The following is a 25,790-nucleotide window of genomic DNA, read 5'->3' as shown; positions in this document are numbered from 1 at the left end:
GAGGGCTATGCAGCAACATTTAAAGACAAAAACAAACCACACACCAGCATTCATTTGGAGGTTTGTCTACCCTAGCGCTTCTTCTGTTGCTACCACAAGAGGAACTGCACCCCTGGTAGCAGCTGCAATGGCATGAAAATTTTTCAGAAAAACAAAAAAAATTAGTGTGGACATAGTCTTCAATGGGTGAAGCAGTTCATACCTCTCAGCTATTTTTCAGGCTGCCACCAGACTCAAGAAGATCAGACAGCCTCGGAAAGACATACAACAGTGTTCTTCAAAATAAAACTCTTTTTAAAAAAAGGGAACACTTGGATGTTGGAACAAAATTTTGGGGCAAAGGGTTTATTCCATGACAATGGAATGTACTAAATCCTCCCTTAGGTGGGTCTCAATGAAGACGGATCAACTTTAAATAATCACTTTCTAAATACGAATAGGTTAAAAATAATTGCATATAATATACCTAATAGTGGAGTCATCCTTCAACGGTCTATGGTTTTACTAATTATTTCCCTTTAAAAAAAATATACTTCTTTTTAAAGGAACTTTATAAATTGTTACCATATACTTTGTTTTAATGTTTCATTGCATGATGTTTCTCTACATTTTTCTATTTGGTAAGGTTACACATTAAACTTTCTTACCTCAACCAGGATATACTTTTGGGGATTTTCTTATGCTATATTTACAAACATGGCAAACTCAGACACGTTCAAACGTATTAATATTCAAAAAACTTCAAAATGCAATTCTTCTTCTGGATCCAGTGCACTCTGAGTATTAAATGAATATCTTCTGTCCTTGGTCTATTTTGCTGTGTGTCTACATGCTGCATTTTTTCCCCACAACTATAGCCTCTTATATTTTTTGGAACCATTCCTCCATTTTTGGGCTGTTTCTTATCCAGCACAAGAGGCTACCATTAGTGTAGTGGCTATTAGCAAATATGAAATTAATTATTCATTTCTTTGAGTGTGACCTTTTCCACGGGAAAAAGCCTGGAGGATCACCAGTCATTAATAAACATCAAACAATTTATAATGTTTGGTTACAAAATGCATCCCAATACATGAATAATTGCACATGTCCTTTATATGCATAAAATCAGCTCTTTCATTTATCCAAACTCATGGTTTTGTATTATAGATGCACACATGCACACACTAACCAGGCTGGTGTAGAGTACTACAAAACAGTATTTTGAAACAAAATATTCTTTTATCATGCTACACACAGAGATTGCTGACCCTCTCTTCCAAACTGAAGTTTATTTCCCTGGTGTAATTTGTCAACCCTACTATATATATAAAATGTCAAAATGATTTGGATATTTTGTGAGAACTTGTCAGCAAGTAATAAATTACTTTTTTCATTTGCTATCCATCCAGAAGTCACCACTTTTATTAAAGTTAACTTTCTACGTAAAACAGCTTTCTAGAAAATTGGAAAACAATGCTGTATTGAATGTGCTGATACCAGAGGAGACTGTGCCAGTTAAAGTTGGATTTCAAAACAAAAACAAAAAATCTTAGAGAGAAATCTCTTTAGTATACAACTGGCTAGTTGTGTTTATTCTTGACTTTCCCAATCTTGAAAGCTCTCTGTTTACAATTGGGGATAAAGTCTGGATTATTTGCAATGGATGTCATTGGCAAAGGAAGACATCTAATCTCTAGCTCTATCCCAAATGCAAAAGGTGGCTTGCCTTTGCCAAAAGGGTGGGTTCACATTTCTGGAGGGCAGAATTTTTATTACATTATTAATCCATCAGAGCCTAGCAATATTCACACTACTAAAAAAAAATTATCTACTGTACTGTCAACACAGAATGACAGAATATATGAGTTAGAAGAACAGAAGAAGGGAGGGGAGTCAGACTTTACAAATTGCTGTCAAATGCACAAAGTAAACAAACAAAAACATTTTATCTATCTTATTCCAATGTAATTATCTTCAGTGTCACTTATAACAGTACGCAGAACTTTTTTTTGTTTTTGTTGCTGCCAGAAATGCAATTCAGGTTGATGGTATTCCTTTAATATTGAAGTACCCTGTACAAGCTAAACAGAATAAGGATTGGTCTGAGATATTATACATTTTGAATTAGTTTTGTTCAATATAATCCCAATTCAGACTACTTAAGCAGATGAGTAGTCACACTGAAGGCAATGGGACTACTCCAGATGCTTAAATTATTTGTTATGAACTTGGGTATTGTATATCTGTTTTGTTTATGTGTATTTATAAGCCAGGAGTATTGTTCAGATCTTTATGTCCCATCCAACAGTACTTTCTAGTGTATTTTTAATATGCCAATGTCAAACGGTAACTTAATTGGAAGTTGCCTGTTTATACCATTATACAGCACTGTAGGGGAAAATAGGTATGACGCATTGGATTAAATGAGACAAAGAACATATTTATGTACACAAAGCTGTCCCTGGAAAAAAGCAAAGCTGCCAATGACAAAAGTGGAGCAAAGGCTACAGAGGCTGCTTTCACACCACAGCTGCCATGACCACACTGGCAGGACTGGAGGTCACCTATAATACAAGTCTTGAAATAGATAAAATCTGTTAGTCTGCTTTTCCATATCTCCCCCCAACAATGCCACAAAGAGTTTTCATGGTACCAAGAACACCACTTAATGCATTCTTTCTCCCTCCAGAGGAAGGCAAGTCAGAGACAGGGAATTTTTACAGACTTATAAGGAGGGTGAGGGAGGAAGCTTTCTTTCAATGACACTTAGATGACTGGCCTGACATGCCTCTAAATACTCTAATTGGTTGGTAACAAAATATTTGGGGCAGCAAAACGTTTGACTTGATTATTGGATTGGCTAAAAGGCTGGGAGAGGTAGCTATTTTCCAGTTTGCTTAGAGCAACAAAAGCCCTAGAAATGGGCAATTTGCCACATGACATTAATTCAAACAAATATGTCAAATATTATGGGGACGTTAGCAGTCTTAGATCACATAAGAATAAAAGAGATTTATTTTAACTGAAAGAGAATGTGTTTTCATTCTCCTTACCTTAACAGCCTTGTTGAACTTTATGCAGAAGTCCCTGAATATCTGAAAGCACTCATCCAGTTTCATGGTTTCTTTGTCTTCACAGAAAAAGTCAATAAGTGTATTTCCTTGCTCCTGTAATTCTCGTTTCCAGTATTCTAGTTCTTTTAGTTCTTTTACAGCAAACTGCAGTAAAACATATACATTGTAAGCTAGACATATTAAGAACTTATACACTTGATAGATATAATAGGTGCTGATGAAATCCATATTCCCATCTACCAGCTATCACAGAGTCCAATAAATCAGGACTTTGAGAGTAACATCTTACAAAGTAAAAGCAGACTTGTTGCCATTTCAGTGAAGTGAGGAAGAAAGAAAAAGAAAAAAGATAAAACAAAACAGTAATTCCAATGAGCAAGATGTGTCTCTAGACGAAGGATTAAAAGCAAAATAACGGGTTTCAAACTTTAACTCTTAACTTAAATACCCCCCAAAAAAAATTTCTGACTAGATTTGATTGTATTTAAACACTATAGCATTTTGAAATATACACAAGGTCTGAGGGTCTTCCATGAGGAAGTTGCTCAGATACCACGGTGATGGGCATCAGTGTGAAAACCTAAATAAGAATCTATATAATGTTTTATCCAAGCATTTAAGAAAAAGCAGGAATGGACTTAGACATATTTTAAATCCAAGCCATTTTTTCAAGGAATTGACAAAATAAAAGTTAAATCTAACAACCACTAACGGCAAACTAGTGTTTGAACAAGCTTAGGATATTGCAATATTGATCTAAAAAATATTAACTGGATTATCTTACCCTCCCTCTTTTCTCTTAAATGTATATATGTAAATTGACACAAATGTCATCAGCTCTTTTATTAGTTTAATTTAGATGATGAAAGAACAGTCTTAAAAGTATAACAAAAAGATGAAAAAAGTACCAGAAATATTAAAAACAACCTACTAAACAAAATTGCTGTATGAAGTAGCAGTTTGTATCAGGAGCCTAAGACTTTATATAGAGGGTGTGGGGAAATTTTTTTTTGGGTGGGGGAAAATTACTGTAGGAATAAATCTTTGCTTGTCAGTCTTCACACACACACACACACACACACACACACACACACACACACACACACACACAGCAAACAAAAGCTGGATTGAAGATAAACAGGACAATTGACATGCATGGTTAATTAGCTCTACCACATATATTATTAGCTTATTCACAGGGATGACATAATGTAAGATGACTTATTAGTGTAGTTATTGACCATAATTTCAAAAATGGAAGCATTATATAAAGTATATATTTGTAAAGTGAAAAATGGTTCAAAGATTCCACTTGGAATTTGTCCTAAGCAAGGTTTTAATGGTACATAAAGCTAGCTATTAAAATAAAAAACATGTTAAAACACAACATTAAGGAGTCTTAATGCAGTGGATAAAAGCTAAGAATTCAGAGTGAGGACAACTAATCCATTCTTAATCCACCCTTTTTCTCCATCAATTTCACAGTTCCTGACAAAGTGCAATGGCTAATCCATTAACAGTTTCTGTAAATTTAAATTACAACTGCCTTAACAAGTTTCTTGGTAAATACTGTATTCTTATTTGCAATATTTAAACAAAAAATATATTAAAAAAAGACACAGACACACTCTTACACTTCATTGAAACCCAAGTATAGATTCTTCCACTCATCACTACCTGCTAAAAGGTATTACACTACATGTGTCAAGATTGTTTCAAAAGTTAAGTACTCTGTTTATTTACATATAAAAAAAATTACTGGGAAAATCAAATAAAACTACCACCCAAGAATGATTGTGGGGCTCACACTAAAGTATATGTTAAATTAATCCACAGCAAATCTGTTAAACATACGAATTGCTAAAAACACCCCTTCAATCTCCCAACAACTAGAGTTTGAAATGCTCAATACTATCTCAACTAAAACTGGCATGCATAAAAGAACTTCAGCATAACAAGTTGGTAAGAATCTAGCTTCTGCGTGTTAAATACAAAGCAGCAGAACCATGCCAATAATCTGATATTCTAACCACTGATCTTCATCAGCCATTTCACAATAGTTAAACATGCTTGCCTGATTAGCTCTCAAGGCAACATACATCCAATATTTTTTCCTCTAAACAGTGTAGTCCTTTATAAACTCATATTTGACAAACACAGTAGTGCAGCATGAGCACTCTGAACGGATGATTTATGATGAGGCAGACATATTAAAGCGAATCTACTGCCAGTTAACACATCCATGCAGATTATGTTAAACTGAGAAACACTGCTGCATTGAAGGGACGGTAACACATTAGTAGGGATATTCTACAAACCTGGATAAAACCTTCCATCTGGTGAAAAAGTCCTGGGTCCTGTTGAATATTGTCTTTAAGAGATCTTGTTTTGGCAGATAGAGAATGAAGTTCTGCTTCTATATTATCAATGGATAATCTAAAAAATAGAATATACAGAGAGCACTTACTGAGAGAAAGGAGTTGCCCATTGTTAGGTGTTGCATGCTTCATAAATTTGTCATAATACACCACCTCTACATCAAACAAGACCAGCCTGCTTGGTAAACCTTCCCAGAGCAGAAGGTAAGAGTTAGCAGAGAAATCTGCTTATTTTTCCTTATTTGCAATGTTGAAAGGTTCCCTAAGCTTTCTTAAACGATATTCCTTCATGAAGTCACAGCAATGCAGGCCGCTCAAAGAGCCACAAGTTCCCTTTAGCCCAGCAGCCATGATGTTTCATTCTTCTACCATATTATCTGCATAGTTCCAACAAACCCCTTCACACCACTTATGTGATGTGGCTGCTAAACAGACACACTCCTGATCCGTACACAGCCTAGTGCAAGTTACAGACGAATCTCCTCCTCTGCAGGTTTCATGCATTGTTCCTGGGGCATTATTGCTCACTAGTGAGGGCAGTGCATCAGGCCTAAGACTCACAGAAATAGCCCTGTTCTTATGGAATCTGAGCCCCTTTGTGTTTGAAGGCCCAGCTCCTACTGTTTTTGCAGCCCTACTTGCAAATTAGTAGCAAGTGACTAAGTCTCTCAACCACCTCAGCAATGGATCTTTCCAGGTAAGTCCCACAGGGAGATGGTATTACCCTAACATAGTGAGTTCAATACCACCACAGAATTTTAGTCTCGCTTAGGAACTGAAGCATTAGTAATTTCTCCCAGATGGCCCAACAACATTACTGACTGCATACACTTATTCTGGTTAGAGGGCATTTCACCAATAGCATGATTTTAATTGCCGACACTGCTCTTTTACAGGTATGTGAACTGCAGTCCCCATGAATGCTACCCAGAGTACACAGGGCTGGTGATGATGGCAGCAGCACCTATAATTATCAGCACTAGAGCAGGGAATGCACATATCTATGGGTATGAGGTAGGCTATTTTTCCTCAGTATCCTTCATCTCCACTAATACACTCCCTGCTTCAGCGAAGATCACAGATGCTTCAGAGCTCTGCATCCCAGTGCATTGCAGAACCTTTAGCATATCAAAAAGTCTGTAGATGACATGGGTTGCATTTTGCAGGCCTATAAAAGAGAGCAGTAAGAAAATGCAAGAGAACTAAGTTAACAGAGGGCACTACAACAAATGTGTGCTTTTAAAGATTTTGGGGGTTTATCAGCAGCTTGTACTAGCAAGTTTTTGATCTTATTCATGTCCAATGGTATAATGTGTTTTGGTTTGTTTCATTTTTGTCTCACCATTGGTTTTAGTCAGATTAAATGACAAATATGTTGTAAATTGGATCTGGCCACAAAACAGTCCTTTCCCTCTCATGAAAAATTTTGAATTGGGGAGGGAACTTCCACCCAAATGGGATAAGGAGGTCAAAAATTCTAAATATTTCACAGGAGGGAAAAGACAGGGGAAAAAAAAATCTATTTTGGGCGAGCCAAAATGGATGTTGTCTGCTTACTCCCCGGGAAGCCTGGGCTCCTCAGCAGTCTGCCAAGCAGGTTGCCGAGGAGTCAACGGCAAGACAGAAGGAAGCCAGCAGGTTTCCATCAGAAATTTCCAGTCAGGTCTATTATGAACAGATTCGCAGCATCTTCCCTCAGGGGATCTCAAAGTACTTTACAGACATTAAATTTAGACTCAGTATAACCATGAGATATGAATTATCTCCATTTTACAGATGTGGAAAGAAGTTACGCCCAAAGCTGAAGACAGAGATGATGGCCAGGATTAGAACTCAGCGGTTCCTAGCTTCCAGTTCTATGCTCGAAATCATACACTGTCTCATAAAAGTACACATATAGTTTAGCCAGGTATGAATTAATATTACCTATAGAATTATACAATTCAAGGCCTCAGGTTGAAAACTGTACTCAACCCCAGGAATTACAGGTTTTCTTCTATACACAGAATGAATACAACATATTCATTCACAAGCATAATCTTCCTTCCCTCTACCACCTAAGAGAACTCAAGTTTGGGGACTCAAGTTTTTAAAGTAAGTTCATATATTACAAGAATGGGGTGGTTCAGTATTTTGAATGTCCCATAAACTCTATAGTAGAGTGTGTATTATGGAGGGAGGATCTCAAGGACAGAAAGGAGGGGGGAATTGCAAAAATGGGGAAATGTAGTCTGTAGAGGAAGCGAGAGCCACTAGTAATCTTTATTAGTGTATGTGGTACCAGATCTGGAAAGAAAGGTACTATACCAACCCAACAGATATCTGGAAGTTATTCTGTAGAACTGCAGTAACAGTAACATGTTACTCTATTTTAAAAACATGCCCTGAAGGTTGATCTCTTAAAAGTAATATATATGCATTTACCTAGTTGAACATTGTATTGACAAAGGCAAAAACCTCTATAAAAATCAATTAATAAAAACCTCTAAACCTGAAGGCACACTGAAGGCAAACTTCTGTTTGCAAATGAAAATGAAGCCCTGAAAGCAATGGTAAACACTTGTAAAGATCTCAGTTTTAATGCCAAAGCTCTGTGAATGTGCTTCTGTGCTTCACAAAAAGAAGTCTCATGTCTCTTTCTAACAATAAGTTCTCAGTTTGCTTTGCTTACCTGGCTGCATCATGAATGTGCTGTAATTTTTCTGAAAAGGTTAGAAGAACCACATCTTTCTTTTGTGCTTCCTAAAATTAAAAAACAAACAAACAATGTCCCTTTAACATTCCATTACCCTGCTAAAATCTAAGTAAAGACTGTTTCTAAGCTTTGGCAAAGGCATTTAGTTTCTATATTGCACTGCTGCTAGGTTCTATTTTTCTTTCAGTTCAACTGAGTGAATTATTGGAAAAAAGCCTCACTTAAAGGTGGACAAGGATCAGACCTAGAGAAAATTTAAACAATTTCCATTTCACAGCACACAGATAATAGTACCTTCTTCCACTGAAAACTATCCATGTGCATTAAGAGAGAATCTTAGGTAAGGGCAATTGACTAATGCCAATTGTTTGGGCTAATGCAATATTTGCTGCTTAAACATCACCTGTCACTTATGTTGTTAGCAGAAGGTGTCTTGCTGATGTGAAAGCTGTTAAACCAGTTTGCACGCAGACAATGAAAAAAAAAAATCACAAGTGGAAGTATTTCAATCTTTTCCGTTCCATGGAGGGAAGGAAAATTTGGTCAAGACAGTGACCCCAGGTGCATTTCAAATTCATTCCAATTGGAAAAGGAAAAAAGGAAAAAAAACCCTAAGGAGCTGCAAAAGATTTGATAGCTTTAAAAAAAAAATCTAACAAGTCAAGCAGTGCAATGATATAGGTCATTTCTCCTCAGAAGTTTTAATAGAAAGAAGAAGTTTTTATCAAAATTGACAGCTCCTTTAACAAAGTATCCCAGGACTGGAATAGTCAGGGGATGTTACACTTGAAGAACTAGATGGGAGAATTTTTTTTAAAACACAATACCAGAAAGTTTTTGCTGAAGATTTAATTAGTCTTTATATTTGTTCAGTTTTCTGTGGATGGGATCACCATACACAGGTAAGCTAGCAGAATGTGCGGAAGCAAAGAGGGAACGGTTAAGGACCGGAGACTTAAGGTTTACCCTCTTACTGTATGGCACATAGCTCTTCCACTCAACTAAAACAAACTATCAGTTATCCATGCCTCCCCTAATTAGATTATAACAGTTATTCTCAAAGATGGTAGTTTTTACATACCAAAGCAACAAAATGCAGCAGATTCATCCCAGGTTTGTTTGCTTTTGTGTCTGCCAGCTTGAGCAGTGATGAGAGTTTAAAGCCAACTGCGTTGCCAGCATAACCCCCCTAGAGAGGAAAAGAGACAGAGAAGGCATGTGACATCAGTGGACTGCAATAGTCAATCAGGCCTCTTCATTTTGATGCACACTTACTGCATTCATAATATTCCCAGCCTGAAGAACCAAGTGTAATATGGAATGTAGTTCCTCACATGACATTAACTCTGTGGAGAAACAAACAGAAAGTTGCTGTCTGGAGGCTGGTTTGTTAGAAATATATGTAGTGTGTATATTATACATAGATTGTCAGTTACCAAAGTCCATTTCATCCTCAAGCTCATAAAGGTGTGATTTTTATTTATTTATTTATTTATTTACTTACAGGAAACTACAATTAACTGAAAGATCATGGGAGAAAATGACATTATATAATCCAAAGTCACTGCTTCCATAATGACAGAATATCATTGAGAGTTGGCAAACCACAAGTATACGTTCAGACCTTAGCTCAGCTAGTATAATGTTTCCAAGGCAACCACCAGTAGCTCATGAAACATTTGGGGTCTAATCCTGCCCAGCGCTGAGTGTCTCATAAGAGCTGCCAACAACCCTCACCTCCCACTTCAGAATGAAGGAAGTGGGCTTAGCACTTTGCCGGAACTGTTCAATGTCTGACAGGATTGGGACCTTGATTACTAAAGTTTGTATATAAAAATAATTGGTTGGGTCTGAAAAGGTGTATGGAAAGTACAACTTTCCTTATTTATCCCTCCTCCCCCCACCCTGCAGACTTTCTGCATAATCAAAAGACACTGAGTTACAATAAAGACAGCTCTGAGACACCAAAGATACAGTACAAGGCTACATTAAAATGTCATACAGAGAGTAATATGAAATAAAATTTCTTAATAAAAACTCTCATAATAAAAGCTTATTTCCTACACATTCTACTTTTGCAAAACACAACAGTACTTTAGATGAAAATATACATGGACATTTTCAGCAAAATTCAACGTAACATCCAAGTATGTGCTTAGAAACTATCATGATAAATACCTTAGAAATAAGAAAAACAGAGCTATGGAGCTGTGAAGAGTTAATAAAATTAGTATTCTACAAATGCTGCAGAGCAGTGGTTCTCAAAGCCAGTCAGCCGCTTGTTCAGGGAAAGCCCATGGCAGGCTGGACCAGTTTGTTTACCTGCCGCATCTGCAGGTTTGGCCGATCGTGGCTCCCAGTGGTCGCGGTTCGCTGCTCCAGGCCAATGGTGGCTGCGGGAAGCGGAGCGGGCCAAGGGACATGCTGGCCACCCTTCCCGCAACCCCCATTGGCCTGGAGTGGTGAACTGCAGCCACGATCAGCCGAACCTGTGGACGTGGCAGGTAAACAAACCGATCTGGCTCACCAGGGACTTTCCCCTGAAAGCTGACTGGCTTTGAGAACCACTGCTGTAGAGTAAAAGTTCTTTGCAAATTTGCAAGGTATTCACAGCATGGGAATAAAAACACTATAGAGAATTTTATTTTATAAGGTTTGATGAATATCTAGCCATTCATACTAAAATATGGAACACTTAAATTCTAGAAGGCTTAAAATAAACACACTTGCAATCACTGCACTATGAAAAAAAAATTTTTTTTTTTAAGAAAAAAGACATTATATTGCTCCAAAATTAGCATTATTTAAAATTATCCTGTTTTTTACAGTTTAATCCAACATGCTAATCTGTCATTATGGAAGCAGTCAGTAGTGGTACCTCTCAAACCACTTTGTTCGGTGTTAGCAGCCTGCCACAGCACAAGGTAATTAAAAATGTTTTGATACAAAAAGCTTTATACAAGGAAGCATGAAGCATTTTATAGCAAGAGGCAGAAAAGAATGTGCAAGTGGATACAAAAGTCTGTAAACTAAGAAGAGAAGTCAGCCTACAAAGATGGCACACCGGACGAGCCCATCTATACTACAGTTGCTACCCTGTCAAGTGACAGTTACAACATATTGTATATATTCGTTCATTAGCCTGTTCGTTTATAAGCCAACCCCCCCCCCCAAGATGGATAGGTAAAAATAGTAAAAACCGGATGACCCTTTCATAAGCCGACCCTATATTTCAGGGGATGGCAAACTTTGGCTCCTGGCCCATCAGGGTAAGCCACTGGTGGGTCGGGACATTTTGTTTACCTGGAGCGTCTGCAGGCATGGAGCCCTTCAGCTCCCTGTGGTCGCGGTTCACCGTTCCCAGCCAATGGAAGCTGCGGGAACGCTCCAGGTAAACAAAATGACAATGTATTAGATATTCAATTGATTTCAAAGAGTTTAAAATCAAATTTTGGTATAGACCCATTTATAAGCCGACCCCTGCTCTTTGATGTGTCACTTTTTTGCCAAAAATATTCGGCTTATGAATGAATATATATGGTAGTTCCATTTTGCAGTGTACGTGGACCTTTATCAATTGACTTGCTTGTAAGTCCCCAGTTAAACCCTCAGCATTAGCAAGATACAACAGACTTTTCTGCCAAAAATTTACAGCCATTACTACCACCAATTCAGCTCTACCAGTGGAAGCATTAGTGTAGACAAGGCTCCTGCAGCTGGACACTTTGACTACTATGTTGTCTAACACTGCTTGGGGCATGTTTGAGCAATGCTCCTGTGGTTTTCAATGTGTTTACCAGTATTCCGACACAAAGGATCAGAGTAAATGGGCAACACAGGGATTAGGTGAAGGTCAGAATCATAGAAAGGAGCAAAACCAGAAAATTAAGAAGTTAATTATTTTGCATTAGATTAAGAGAGAGAACATAAGAATATAAGAATGGCCCTATTGGGTCAGACCAAAGTTCTATCTAGCCCGCTATCCTGTCTTCCAACAGTGGCCAGTGCCAGGTGCCCCAGACGGAATGAACAGAACAGGTAATCATCAAGTGATCCATCCCCTGTCACTCATTCCCAGCTTCTGGCAAAGAGAGGCTAGGGACACCATTCCTGCCCACCCTGGCTAATAGCCATTGATGGACCTATCCTCCATGAATTTATCTAGTTCTTTTTTGAACCCTGTTATGGTCTTGGCCTTCACAACATCCTCCGGCAAGGAGTTCCACAGGTTGACTGTGCATTGTGTGAAGAAATACTTCCTTTTACTTGTTTTTAACCTGCTGCCTATTAATTTCATTTGGTGACCCCCTAGTTCTCGTGTTATAGTAGTAGTAAACAACACTTCCTTATCTACTTTCTCTACACCAATCATGATTTTATAGACCTCAATCATATCTCCCCTTAGCTGTCTCTTTTCCAAGCTGAAAAGTCCCAGTCTTATTAATCTCTCCTCATACAGAAGCTGTTCCATACACCTAATAATCTTTGTTGCCCTTTTCTGAACCTTTTCCAATTCTAATATATCTTGTTTGAGATGGGGCAACCACATCTGCATACAGTATTCAAGATGTGGGCATACCATGGATTTATATAGAGGCAACATGATATTTTCTGTCCTATTATCTATCCCTTTCTTAATTATTCCCAGCATTCTGTTCGCTTTTTTGACTGCTGCTGCACATCAAGTGGATGTTTTCAGAGAACTAGAGAGAGAGAGAGAGCAAAAGACAGGACTTAATTAGGATTTGGGTTCCTGGACCAAAGGAGCAACATATCACCAGCACTCCAGTGCTTGTAAAGTTTAGAAAATAGGGAGTTCAGAAGAACAGAAGGAAATGGATCTGTAAGAGATTACATGAGAATCCATTATGATAATGATTTCAGTCAACCAATATTGCCATCTTACAGACAGCTTTACCAGGCATAGAGGAATGTGAAAGAGATGCAGTAACTTTTCAGGATCTTTGGCCCTGGGAGAAGAGTAAAAATTCAACAGACACACCCTTATGGAATGTGTCAGAGGCTAGTTAGCGTCCTTTAAATAGCTACTAAGTACCTGAAATTCAAGATCTAGTCTCTACAATGCAGATTGATTAATCTGCTTGCAAAAACAAGAACATAATGCATGTCAAAGCATGTTTAATTACCTTTCGTAGCTGTTCTTATAATTGCCATGTCTTTCTGCAGAGAAGTACAAGAAGGTGTGAATTCTCTCTTTAGCACCATAGCTTCAATCCGAAGAGAATAGCTGGAACATAAATAAACTAAGCTTTAAAACTGAGAGCCAAAAAAGAGAGTTTGCCATGAATAGAATAAACCTAGTACCTCCTTACTTTGGCACCTGGATTAGTAAATACATAAAGTAATCAGCTTGACACAGTTTTGCTACATCTCCATCAAAGGCTTTTAATTTCTTTACCTAGAAGAGAAAAAGAGACAATAATAAAACAACTTCATCTAAAGTCAAGATTAAAGATGAAAGTAAAAGAATACACCTTTACTGAAGAGAAACAAATTTAACTTAAAGAATTAGTCAGTTCAGTGACTTGCTTTAGGGGAGTCTTGAAATCAGAGTTCCCTTTCAGAAGAATGAAAACCAATTGCATCTCCTTCAATCCCAACATGTGCAAGGCAGCACAGGGGGACACTTGCAAGTCATTATTATATGCCTCCCATACTTCCACAACTAGTCCTGTGCACCATCTTGCAGGAGCACACAAAAAGACAAAGACATGGTCATGATGTTTGGGAGAATAGTGCCCCAGTTTCCATGAGAATTAGGTTCTTTCATTTTTGATTGTTCCATTTGCGATTCTCCATTGTAAGCAGGTGAATTTCTTGTCTGACAGGTGCCAACTATTCTGGTGATCACAAGTCTGGCATACTGGCTGTACGCTTGAAAGTTAACAGTGTTCAGTGCTTACAGAACTAAGATGATCTAGCAATATATTACAATTGTAATAAAAGTGTGTAGTTAAGTTGCAACATATTTTCATCGCATACATGTTTTCACTCATTGTTCTCTCTACAATTCTCTTTTGGGGTGAGACTTCACATTCTTGGTCTCAATCTAAATGTGAATTTGTGGGATGTTTTATCTTATTTTGAAATACTGAAGCCAAATCCAGGTAGTCATTTTAAAGTATTTGGATGTGGCTGGAAAAATAATTTAAATGTAAAGGAAACAATTTTTTTTAAAAGCTAAAAGGTTTAGAACCTTACGTGAGGCTAGCCCTCCATGAGGATTGGTCACCTATACAGATTTGGGAAGAAAAAAATAAAAAGATACAGTATTACAACCACGGTTCCCTAACGTGGTTATATCTGATGCACAACAGGGCCTTAAAAATATACTGCTGTCTAGTTTATGTGCCAGAGACTCATGGCACTATGCACACATCACAAAAATATCCAGAACCTCCTTATCTCAAATGCAGACATTATGAGAAAATGCAGCAGATACCCCCCACTCCTCAATACACATTTGTCTGTCATCTGTACTCTCCTCTTTCATCATGGATGCATCAATACTTATACACACTCTAGAAGCCATAGATACAAACAGAATGTTTGTACACAAGCACAACTGAAATTTTGTCCAGATAAGTTATAAGACTGTTTCACAATATGTAGAAATCATGCATAAACTCATGCCCACATCCAGTCATCCTCCTCTATCTTCCCCCACACAAATTTCATAGCTCACCTTCACATTTCTCTCACACCCCACATACATACCTGCATACAAACAATTTCATCCTCTTCTCCTTTCTCCACACCACACCTCCTCTCACTGCCAACCACATGTAGACACTAAGGCCAGCATTCAGTTTTGTAGGAAACACAACCTGTTCTGGAGTGGGACTGTTCAGACCATAGCGTCTTTCCTTCCCATTCCCACTGCTGATCAGGACATCAGCCATTCATAGGCTGCTGTGATTCAGCACAGGATCACAAGCCTCTCAGAACATCTAGGCTCCAAATGAATCGTTTGAATGGCTTTAGCCTACGGTTGGCACAACTATATCTGGATTACACACATGCTCCTCAGACATTAGTGTTCTTTTATTTTTTTTTATTTTTTAAGGACAGAGAATAGTCTTATTTTTAATTCTAAAAGATTCTGTATTATAAAGATCTGAAGGTTTCTGACATTGTTCTTTTTTATGACATTAAGACAAAGGCTCCTACCTCTCCACAAAAAAAAGAGGGGAGGGGGTGGGCAAAAGGGGTTATTCTGCTTGTTTTCACAGTAAACATTCAAGATTTGTTTGTCATGGAAGACACTAGAGCTTTAACTAAGTTATGGACTTCTTTTTGTAAAAGATCCCCCACAAGTGACAGACAAGGCTCTGCAGCTGGACCCTTTTTCACCACTGTGCGTTAAGCCTGCTGAAGAGCTGGTTAAACTTAACTTAATGGTAAAGAGCCTGGAAACTGCTGGAGCTTTGTCGACACTAGCGCTCGCAGTATAATACATACACTGAACGATTCCTCCTCCCCACCCGTCACCCCAGTACAGTTCCCTTGTGAAGACAGCCATACATGACAGGAGAACTAATTAAGTTATGACACCACAGAAATCAAGAGAATGAAAGCAGGGTAAAATGAGAGATGAAAAGATATTTAGTCAGACTGTTTATTTTTCTGAACTCCCAGTGCCTAATGAACATTCTAAAGAAAGGATTGCTTTGTTGAAGATTTAACCCTTGCTTCTTCACTTAAGATACAAGAGCCACCAAAAACTAATTTCAGACCCCATCAGGAAGTCCACCAACAAAGCCACAAAAGACCAGACTTGAAACTACTATTTTTTTTTAAATAGCGTAGAAATACAGCAAAGTATAAAGAGCTGAAAAATTAGAGGAAGCAGAATTTTAAACATCAGAAATGCAGGCTCTACCTAACATGAAAGTAGATCTGATAAAATATATTTTGCACAAAAAAATTAACCAGAAACTGCAATTGTTATCAGCATTTTCTGCAGATCAATGTTGCTTTCAACATTTTTTGAATTTTAAAACAAAAATGATTTTGTTTCCAGCCTACATTTCAAAATGAATTCTTTCCTTTAAGATACCATTTTGACTTTTGGAAAATGAAAGTTTTCTTTCTCTCCCTCGCCCACCACCACCATCACCACCACCATTTTTATGCTGGAAGAAGAAATAGGAGTGGAGATGGCATGAAAAAATGGGGGAGGGGGGGTGAGAGGGAGAGAGAGGAATCAAAAATCAAAACACCAAAAAACAAAACTTTTCAGTTTCCAAAAACCAAAATAACATTTCACATTGAAATAAAATGGAAAACACACAAACACACACCGCCTGCTGATTCAAAATGAAAATGCCTATGAAAAACCCAGATTTTGTCAAAGTGATAAAGCTTCTATTTTTCCAGTTAGAACAAAGATATACCAAGAAAGAGAATCCTGGTTAGAGAGGAATTGAGTTGCATTCACACTACTTACATACAACTTGTGTAGTCTTTGCAGGTATCCTGACCTATCCCTCCAGAAAAACCAAAACAGAGTTGCGAACTCACCCATCTATTTCAAAGTTTGCACGAAAAACATTGACTGGTATGCCTACACAGCAAAGAAAAACCCCTTGGGCTCATAGGGCTTGGACTGTAGGGATGAACCCGGACGTCTACACAGCTATGAAACATCCCCACAGCCAGAGCCCGAGTTGGCTGTCACGGGTTTTTCTTTGCTGTGTAGACATACCCTAAGTGTTCAGGCCATTTCCCCTCTTCAAAAAAAGACTATAAATGCAACTTTAAAATTTAAATGCACAAAAGCCAGGAAGCAAGATAGCTGACATCAACCATGGCAGCAGGTGAATGTACTGTTGGGGGAGGCTAGCCTCCACCTCTCCCGCTCTGCCTGAGGCCCCTTCTCCCACTCCCTCCCTCACCAGAGCCCGGAGAGCACACACACCCCTTTGGTCACTGGCCCCCCACATGTCCCCAGCCTCAGCACACCCAGCAAGCCGCATGGCCAGAGCGCCCCCACCCCCAGAGTGCCGAGCAGGCAGTGCAGCTGAAGCACCTCCAGCCCCAGAGCTGGGTGGGCAGTGGTGCGGCCAGAAGATATTAGTAACCCATTTTACAAATGTGAGGACAAAAGCACAGAGAAGCCAAAAGATCCTTTCTGCACTTTATAATCTAATGTGTTATAACAATTTGGAGGAAATCTAAGGCAATATCTAAGACAAAATTTTATCCTGTACACATTTTTCTTTGCTATAGCTATTACATATTTTCCAATTTGAAAAGTTTCAGACACCCAATAATGAAAAAGAAAAAAAAATGCCACAGGCATCATGTTTTCAAGCTTCTCTCTGCAACCACGAGAGCTAGAAAAATTGTTCACAGGAAAGTCAAAAATGCTCCCATAGTCACATGACTCCAGGAGCTGTGGCGCTAATTAACACCCCAAATATTATAACAGCCATGATGAAATCATGAACGTTGGCAACACCGCACACCATTTGTCAGATCCTTAATACATCAACGGACTTTGGATAGGTTCACAAATGATTTGAGAACACAAGAGCTAAAATTAAAAATAAATAAATTAAAAAACCCACCACCACCACAAATAGTGAACAAGGAAGCATAATTAAACTTCATGCTCAATTTTTCATTTCTTGAGTTTCACACTGAGCTGCTTTTAATTTTTCCATTTGCTTTTTAGATGGATTATATGTTTGCAATGGCCACGAACACACAGATTTTACATTCACTCTTACATATATAATTCACCCTCATTTTGAAGTTTGTTATGAAATGGAGAAAATCTGACCTCATTTGGTCTGAAGATATCTATCGCCAATATTTAATTATTTTTTAGAGCCAGGAAAGCCAGTAAATGAGTTATAAACAGCTTTCCACCAGCAACATGCAGTACACTAGCGAGAAAGTGAATTTTATTTTATGAATACCAGGACAACTATGCAAAGCTCCTGAATGAGAGTCAGAGTCCTTGACTGAAACTGTAACAGTACCACTCATTCTTGGATGCAGATACTCATAATAAATCAGAGTAGATTACTCCATCTCAAAAAGAGGCAGCAGTACACAATGAGATAGATGAATAGGATAAGTCTCCTCCATTTCTCCATATCATTGTGAACATACATGGCATTTTAAAAAATGAGGCCCTTTTCCCACAGTGCTTACTGGCTAGGTCAAACAAATGACACATGGGAAAGCATCTGAAGTGCAAGGAATGGAGACACCACATGTGAAATGCCCTTCCCCTTATGTATGCAATATCAAAAGGAGATAAGAAAAGGAGATGCAGTCAAAAGAAGACTGCAGTTGATTTAAGGGGTAAACAAGGATGTAGGAGGAGATGAAAAATATAAAGGAGGGACAGAGTCACACAAAGCATTGAAGGAAAGGAAGAGGAGACTGAATTTTATGTAGAAATTGAGAAGATATTTAAAGGGAGTGGAGCAAGCAGGGAGAAGTCTTCCAGTAATCTAAGCGAGAGATTATTAGTGTTTTTAAGACAAAGAACTATCTAACAACAGATTTTTAGGGATTGTAAGGAAGGATTAACAGGATGTGTTGATAAACCTGGGCAAGCATGTGTGTGGTGAGTTAATGAATAGGTTAGACTATCCAAAATTTGTACTTGCAATACATACAGAAAAGAATGTGACATGGTGGCTGCTAACAATTGTGTAACTGTGAACTTCCATAATCCTTACCAATTTGGACCTGTTGAGCAGTGCGCTGGTATGCATCAAAAGCGGCTAGAAGATTCCCCCCTGGTTTGGTCAGGATGCCAGGAAGGGCAACTGTCAACCATTTTAATGGGATATAGGCCCAGCTTTGTAACTGGAATCTTTTTTTTTTTTTTTTTTTAAAAGGGAGGGAGTTGGGGAGGCTCTTTTGTATCAGAGATTGCTAGCATGGAAGACCAGCACTTTTCCTCCATAAATTCACAGAACACTGACCTGACAAGGAGTGGGCTGGGGAAGGAGGAAGTGACAAATACAGATATGTCTTTCTTCTCCAGTGTTGAGAGATATGGTATGGTGGTAAATGAATCATTCCAGGAAGACCTGTGGTTGGCAACTAATAATTTGCTGGTGGGGAGGTTTTTTTTTTAAATTTATTTATTTTAACTATCTAGAAAACGTTACACTTGTTTTTTGCACCAGACTTCTGCCTTTGAGACCATTTTCTGTGGATGCTGGTAACCCTGGTAATAAATCCTCAGTACTCCACAGAGAAAAGCTCGTGGTTTTAAACAGCAAATTTGAGAAATTTCAGAGGCTGGAAGCTTTGTCTGACCTTGACTTTGTCAATTTTGCAAAATCACACATTTGAAAATGTTCAAACAATTTCTGTTTGACAAAATCCTTCACAACAGTGCCAGTATTTCAATAATGCCTGTATTCAGTTGCACAAAAAAAACTGAACAAAGGTGCCATTTATACACAATTCTAAGAGCTCAGTTACCAACTAAAATGTTCTTAGTGTTAACACCCTTTTAATGCATGTAAATAAAGCTATCACAATACAATTACAGTTGGGAAGGCACAAAACATTTTGAAGACAACAAAATAAATCCTTACTCTTTGTTTTGTTTTAATTATCTAGCCTTATTTTAAAAAGTTAAAAAAGTTGTTCCATCTCAAAAAAAAGACCCCACAGAAAGGTGGAATAACCATCAGTGGGAGGTTGGGGGAAGAGGGACAAATTGTTAAGATATAAAACTTGCAGCATAAGTCAGGCTGGTGTGTAGGGAAACACTGAGGTAATAGGGCTATTTATCAACACTTTCTAGGACACTTATAAGATTACAGCATAAATCAAGTGTTTACAATTTACCAGCAGTAGCGTGAATAAAGGTTGAGGGTCAAACTGAAAAGAGCATGAGAATTCAAAGCTTACCCCCTTCACAGCTGTGACAAGGAATGCATTTTCAGTGCAAGGTTTGCATCATTGTATCATGGAAACTGCAGAAAATCTCTGAAGTCCCAGATGACTGGGTGGCAAAAAGATTGTTCAGGACACACCTGAGGATGGCTCCGCAACCCAACACACAAGACAAATCAAGAGTGCCCACAAAGAGGTTTACAAGCATCCTGAGTCCACACCAGGAATTCTAAGCTGTTCTGCAAGGGACAGGCTGAAAACAGGATGGTGTGTTGCCTTCTTGGAACCAAGATGTGACTGCAAGATTAGGTAGATTTCTGAAGTCAGTGCACAAAGATCCACTGGCATGGTGCATGTTGGTATTAATGACATTGTTTCAGAGGATACCTCAGAGATTACAGACCACTTCAGAGAAGACAGAAGGGTACTAAAGGAGAGGAATGTGATCTTTCCTGTTCCACAAGCAAAGGAAGAGAGAAAGCAGAAGATTCTGGAACTGTGTCACTGACTAGATAAGTGAAAGGAAGAGGGTTTTAATTTTGTGGAACATAAGTCAACCTTCTCAGGAGAGGGAGCTGTGCAAATCTGGATGACCTCCATCTCAGTAGAAGGGGAATCAATCTTTAGGGGACCGGCTGGAGGGTATTTATATTTAAGAGAAACAGATGAAAAAAGGAATAAATGAGCATTCATTCGGTACAAAATAAATCCAGGCACCACGGGATGTGAAGAGAAGAAATTCTTTAATTGCCTATGTACCAATTATAGGAGTCTGGGTAATAAGAGGAATTGCAATTGCTCATTTATAGGCATAAATTTATCTTAGTGGGTATTATTGAAATCTGCTGAGAAGAGTCACATGACTGCAATGTTAAAATCAGTGGTTATAACTGCTTTAAATAGGATTGAAAGGTAAAAGGGGGAGTGGAGAGGGTACTCTGACACTCTGTCAAAAATAGAGTCACTGACCACTTGGAAGCAAATGACCTTGAATGCTTATGGATCAACCTTCTAACAGATAAGGCACAAGATATGATACTCGCTGGTGCCTGCTACAGACCACCAAGTCACACTAAAGAACAGAACCACCAGCTCCTTAAGCATCTACATGTAGGGGTAGGACAAAACGCTACATTATCGTGGGGAACTTATATCTGAGTGACCTATGTGAGAGGTCTCATGCTGCCAAGACTAAAATGTGCTTGCAATTTATAAATATTATAAATAATAGTTTCCTAACTCAAATAATGTGGCATCCTACATTGGAGAATTCTGCATTAGACCTAATTTTGACAGATGAAGAGGAATTGACATAAAAATAAATAAGTTTGTGTTTGCTTAGGTGCAAGTGATGATGACTTGATTACATCTATTGTGTGTAAGCAAAACCAAGTCCAAATCAGTAATATATGTAATAATATATGAATTCTGTGTGTTTACCTGGTTACTGGGATGCTTACTGTATAACTATATGGGTGTAGTTTAACAGTGGGCTATAAAGGGGGAAAAAAACCAAACCCACAAACAGGAATCAGAGTAGCAGCCGTGTTAAGAACAATAGTTCAAGATAAACCACTTTTCAGCAGACATTTTAGAAACAATGCCAGAACCAGAAAAGGCTTGGGAACAGAAGATCCAAAGGACTACAGTAGTTGAAAGAGAGAGAGAGAGAGAGAGAGAGAAGAAAGAGGGAAGGGGAAACCAAACTAAGATACAGGTGACCATTGGGGTGCCTGAAGTTAGGCTTGTCTAGTTACCCTCAGAAGTTGGTCCGACTTTAGGTAAAATAAACCTGTGTAGATTATTGTTTTAAAATCTCTCTCTCTAAATGCTTTTTTCCTATTGCAACAACTGTTTGTCACTATAAACACCACTAGTCACAGAGTCCTGAAAGGAAGAATACAGGTGCCAAACCCGTCAGACCTGCTGGGTAAGCCTGGCTGATAGACTGGGCCATGGGTACCCTGTTTAAGGCCATGCCTACATTACGGGGACTAATCTGGCATAGCTACAGTGCCATAGCCATGCCTACATAACCCAGTAGTGCAGACACAGCTGATGCTAATGCAAGGGTTTTTTCCATTGGTGTAGGACCACCATCTTCCTGAGCTAGGTTGGCAGAAGCATTCTTCCATCAGCCTAGCTACTACTACACTGGAGGTTAAGTTGAAATAGCTGCATCGCGCACAGGGGTGAATTTTTCATACCCCTGAGTGACGTAGCTATGTCTACGTAAATTTTAAGCACAGACAAGTTCCAAAAGTAGGAGAAACCACCCAGGATGGGTAAATCCACAAGGTCAGACACCTGAAGAAGTGGCACATTCCGATACCCTCAAAGAGGATGCAGCTAGCACTGCAACTGTGATAGTGCTTGGTACTTTACAAAGATCAGTTTCACAAAGCTGAAAACAATTATCATCCAAATCATCTGGGAGAAAATTTAAACAGTGAATCTGAAAAAGACTTGGAAGTCATGGTGAATAATCAGCAGCACAATGCTGAGGCCAAAGGGCTAGTGCAATCCTTGGAAGTATAAACAGAGGACTATCAAGTACGAAGATTACCTCACCTCTGTATGTGCTTCTGTGTCCAGTTCTGGTATCTACACTTCAAGAAGGATTTTGGAGAGGGTTCAGAAAAGAGCCATGAGAATGATTCAAGGATTGAAAATCATGCCTTATAGTGAAAACCTCAAGTTGCTCAATCTATTCATTTTAACAAAGAAAAGGGTAAAGAGTGACTTGATCATAATCTGTAAGTACCTACACAGGAACAGAAATTTGATAATAGAGGGCTCTTGAATCTAGCACGCAAAATGTATAACTAGAACTAATGGCTGGAAATTGATGATAGACAAACTCAGCCTAGAAATAAGGTGCAAATTTTTACCATTGGAACAACTTATCCAAGGATGTGGTAGATTCTTTATCACATGAAGTATTTTTAAATTGAGATTGGATGTTTTTCTGAAAGACATGCTCTAGTTAAACCACAGCTACTGGACTTTAAGTAGGAATTCATACAGGGAATTTCTATGGCCAGTGTTATGTAGGAGGTCAGACTAGATTATCACAAGGGTCCCTTGTGGCCTTTAGGTCTCAGAATGTAATCAGTTTTCTACTGCTGCCTAACTACATGCCAGTCTTCTTTCTCTAGAAATCAGCTACAGCCTTCCCTCCCTGGCAGCCCCGTACTAGCTCCTTTGCTACAGGACATGCAAGATGTACATTCACTACCCACAGCAGCTTGACTGAGTGTGACATTCAGCTGTTCCACATAAGGTCAACTGAACTTTTATGGTATCAGAAGCCATGCTCTAGTTTTGGAGAATTGCTAGACACATCAAGATTTCACGACTGTAAGTCTCCCACAGCATGGAACTCAGAAAACTAGGTAGGAGTTCCAGCTGATTTAGGATTGAAGTATGTGAAATTATAATCAGAGCATACAATTAACTTAGAGAGTCACGCCTATCTGAAAGTTTACCTACTCTTGCCACAAGTAACATCCAAGACCTACAGCTGAAAGATTAGAAGGGAAAAATACTTTTTGTCAGTTTATTTTGTGCATTGACTACACATGAAGTGAGGTTATGATTCTATTTCCCTTCAATTTCCTAGTTACGTCACCATTTTCCACTTTATGTGGGTTTTTCCACACTCAGTAGAAAAAACTTTTTGAAGACTGATACACGTATTGTAAAGCCACATAAAATTAGAGAGAAGAAGGGGATGGTTTCAGGAACAATTTCAGTACCCAAAACTACTTTGAACTCCACCTCTAAAACTGACTAACTATATTTCAAGTTGACAGTGTCCCTTTACATACAAACCCCTCTAACTTAACCTTTAGATTATACATTCCCTATCAAAGTTATAGACCTTACCACGATACATGTTGTTTGTGCCCATGACAAAGTAAGTAGCCTGGGTTAAGGATGTGTGCTTGAGTACAATTAACTAGAGATGTGTGGTGTTGTTGGTTATATGTTTGAACTCAAAGTAAGTTTGTTGCTGAGCAAGTTGTTGTCAGAGAGCATTTGAATATTAGGACATTGAAGTGATATGGCACAGGAGTTAAGGTTGGCCTGAATGTTAACTGTCAATTTCCTGGGTTTTAAAAATTGCTTTTAGAGAGCTTGTGTGACAGTCGACTTAAGTTTATCAAACAAATTTGCACATTTAGGATTGTGGATCACTAAGGCAGCACAGAAACAAGTTACCAAGGGGTCTAAACCCCGGGGGAGGGGAGGGGGGGTCAAGGGGAGAAACTCTCCCATCGACTTATCTTACTCTTCTCCTTGGGGATAGAGTACAGGGGTCAACTGGAGAGCGATCTGCTGTTGATTTGGCAGGTCTTCACTAGACCTGCTAAATCGACTGCCGGTGGATCCATCTCAGAGCATCAATCCCGGCTGTACTGTAGATGTAGCCTAAATGAAGGCACTGGGCAACTGTGTTTGGTTCCAACTGTAGAACCTCTGCACTCACTGGAAGAGAATTGAGCAGTAATTTACAGGTCGTAACTTAATAAAATATATCTAAGAAACAAAGCCACCTTATCAGTGCCTTAATTAGGGACTGCCAACAAACAAACAATTAAACTACTTAGTAGGCAGGGAATGACTAAGACTATGTCCTCAGTATCTCAAGCAAGTATGTTGTCATCCCACAGGCCAAATATTTGCACTTAATGGTTTTACATTCATAGATCTCCAGAGTTTTGATGCCCCTTTTAGAGAAAAAAATAAGAGCTGTTCTGTAGAATCCCAGGCAACAGCAGCTCTGCCACAAAAGCAGCAACTAAATAAAACCGCTTACTTACCTCCTCTGCTTCTGGCAATAATTTAAGGAATTCATGCAGCATCTCAGACCCACAGAGATCACCTTTTCCTTGATTAATATCTTCAATTATGGATTGAGCAGGCCTTGAATACACAATTAATCAATTACATTTCAAATGCTTGAGTAACAGCAGTTATACACTGGAGAAAAAACATACCTCTGCTATGCACAAAAATTGTAATTAGTCATGCATCAGTATTTACAACCGTGTTATTCAAAAGCAACATTCAGCAATGCCTCTACTGAAGAGCAATTTTCTAATCGGTTCATAAAAGGCTCAACACCACCAGCTTACTTTTAAAAAGTTCCTTCGTCTCATAACACCAGCCATACTGGGTCGGACCAATGGCCCATCTAGCCCAGTATCCTGTCTTCTGACAATGGCCAATGCCAGAAGCTTCAGAGGGAATGAACAGAACAGGGCAATTACTGAGACATACATTCCTATTGTCCATTCCCAGCATCTGACAGTCAGAGGCTTACAGACACTTAGAGCATGACTGCATCCCTGGCCTCTTGTCTAATAGCCATTGAAGGACCTACCCTCTATGAACTTATCTAATTCTTTTTTTAACCCAGTTATGCTTTTGGCCTTCACAATATCCACTGGCAACGAGTTCCACAGGATGACTGCATTGTGTGAAGAGGTACTTCATTTTATTTTAAACCTGCTGCCTATGGATTTCGTAGGGTGACCCCTGGTTCTTGTGTTATGGGAAGGGGGAAATAATGCTTCCTTATTCACTTTCTCCACACCATTCATGATTTTTTTATAGACCTCAATCACATCCCCCACCCCCAGTCATATCTTTTCTAAACTGAGCAGTCCCAGTCATTTTAATCTCTCCTCATATGGAAACTGTTCCATATCCCTAATCATTTTTGTTGCTTTTCTCTACACCTTTTCCAATTCTAAT

The 25,790-nt window shown here is 38.7% G+C and overlaps 1 protein-coding gene across 2 annotated transcripts in view; it reads right to left on the bottom strand.

Annotated features, from left to right (window-relative positions):
* FHDC1 (FH2 domain containing 1) overlaps positions 1-25,790 on the bottom strand; it is a 49,057-nt gene that overhangs the window by 5,087 nt on the left and 18,180 nt on the right. For both annotated transcript variants that reach the window (XM_038400947.2, XM_038400948.2), the window contains exons 4-11: positions 24,854-24,956; positions 13,463-13,548; positions 13,277-13,377; positions 9,405-9,475; positions 9,211-9,318; positions 8,106-8,176; positions 5,375-5,492; positions 3,036-3,200 (exon numbers count right to left, since the gene is read on the bottom strand). In XM_038400947.2, coding sequence (XP_038256875.1) covers positions 3,036-3,200; positions 5,375-5,492; positions 8,106-8,176; positions 9,211-9,318; positions 9,405-9,475; positions 13,277-13,377; positions 13,463-13,548; positions 24,854-24,956 — 823 coding nt within the window. The remainder of the gene's footprint in view (positions 1-3,035; positions 3,201-5,374; positions 5,493-8,105; positions 8,177-9,210; positions 9,319-9,404; positions 9,476-13,276; positions 13,378-13,462; positions 13,549-24,853; positions 24,957-25,790) is intronic.

The sequence above is a fragment of the Dermochelys coriacea genome, chromosome 4 (assembly GCF_009764565.3).
Source record: "Dermochelys coriacea isolate rDerCor1 chromosome 4, rDerCor1.pri.v4, whole genome shotgun sequence".
Lineage (NCBI taxonomy): Eukaryota > Metazoa > Chordata > Testudines > Dermochelyidae > Dermochelys > Dermochelys coriacea.
Note: the sequence above shows the minus strand (reverse complement) of the source record. Positions and strands in the feature narration are given on the sequence as shown.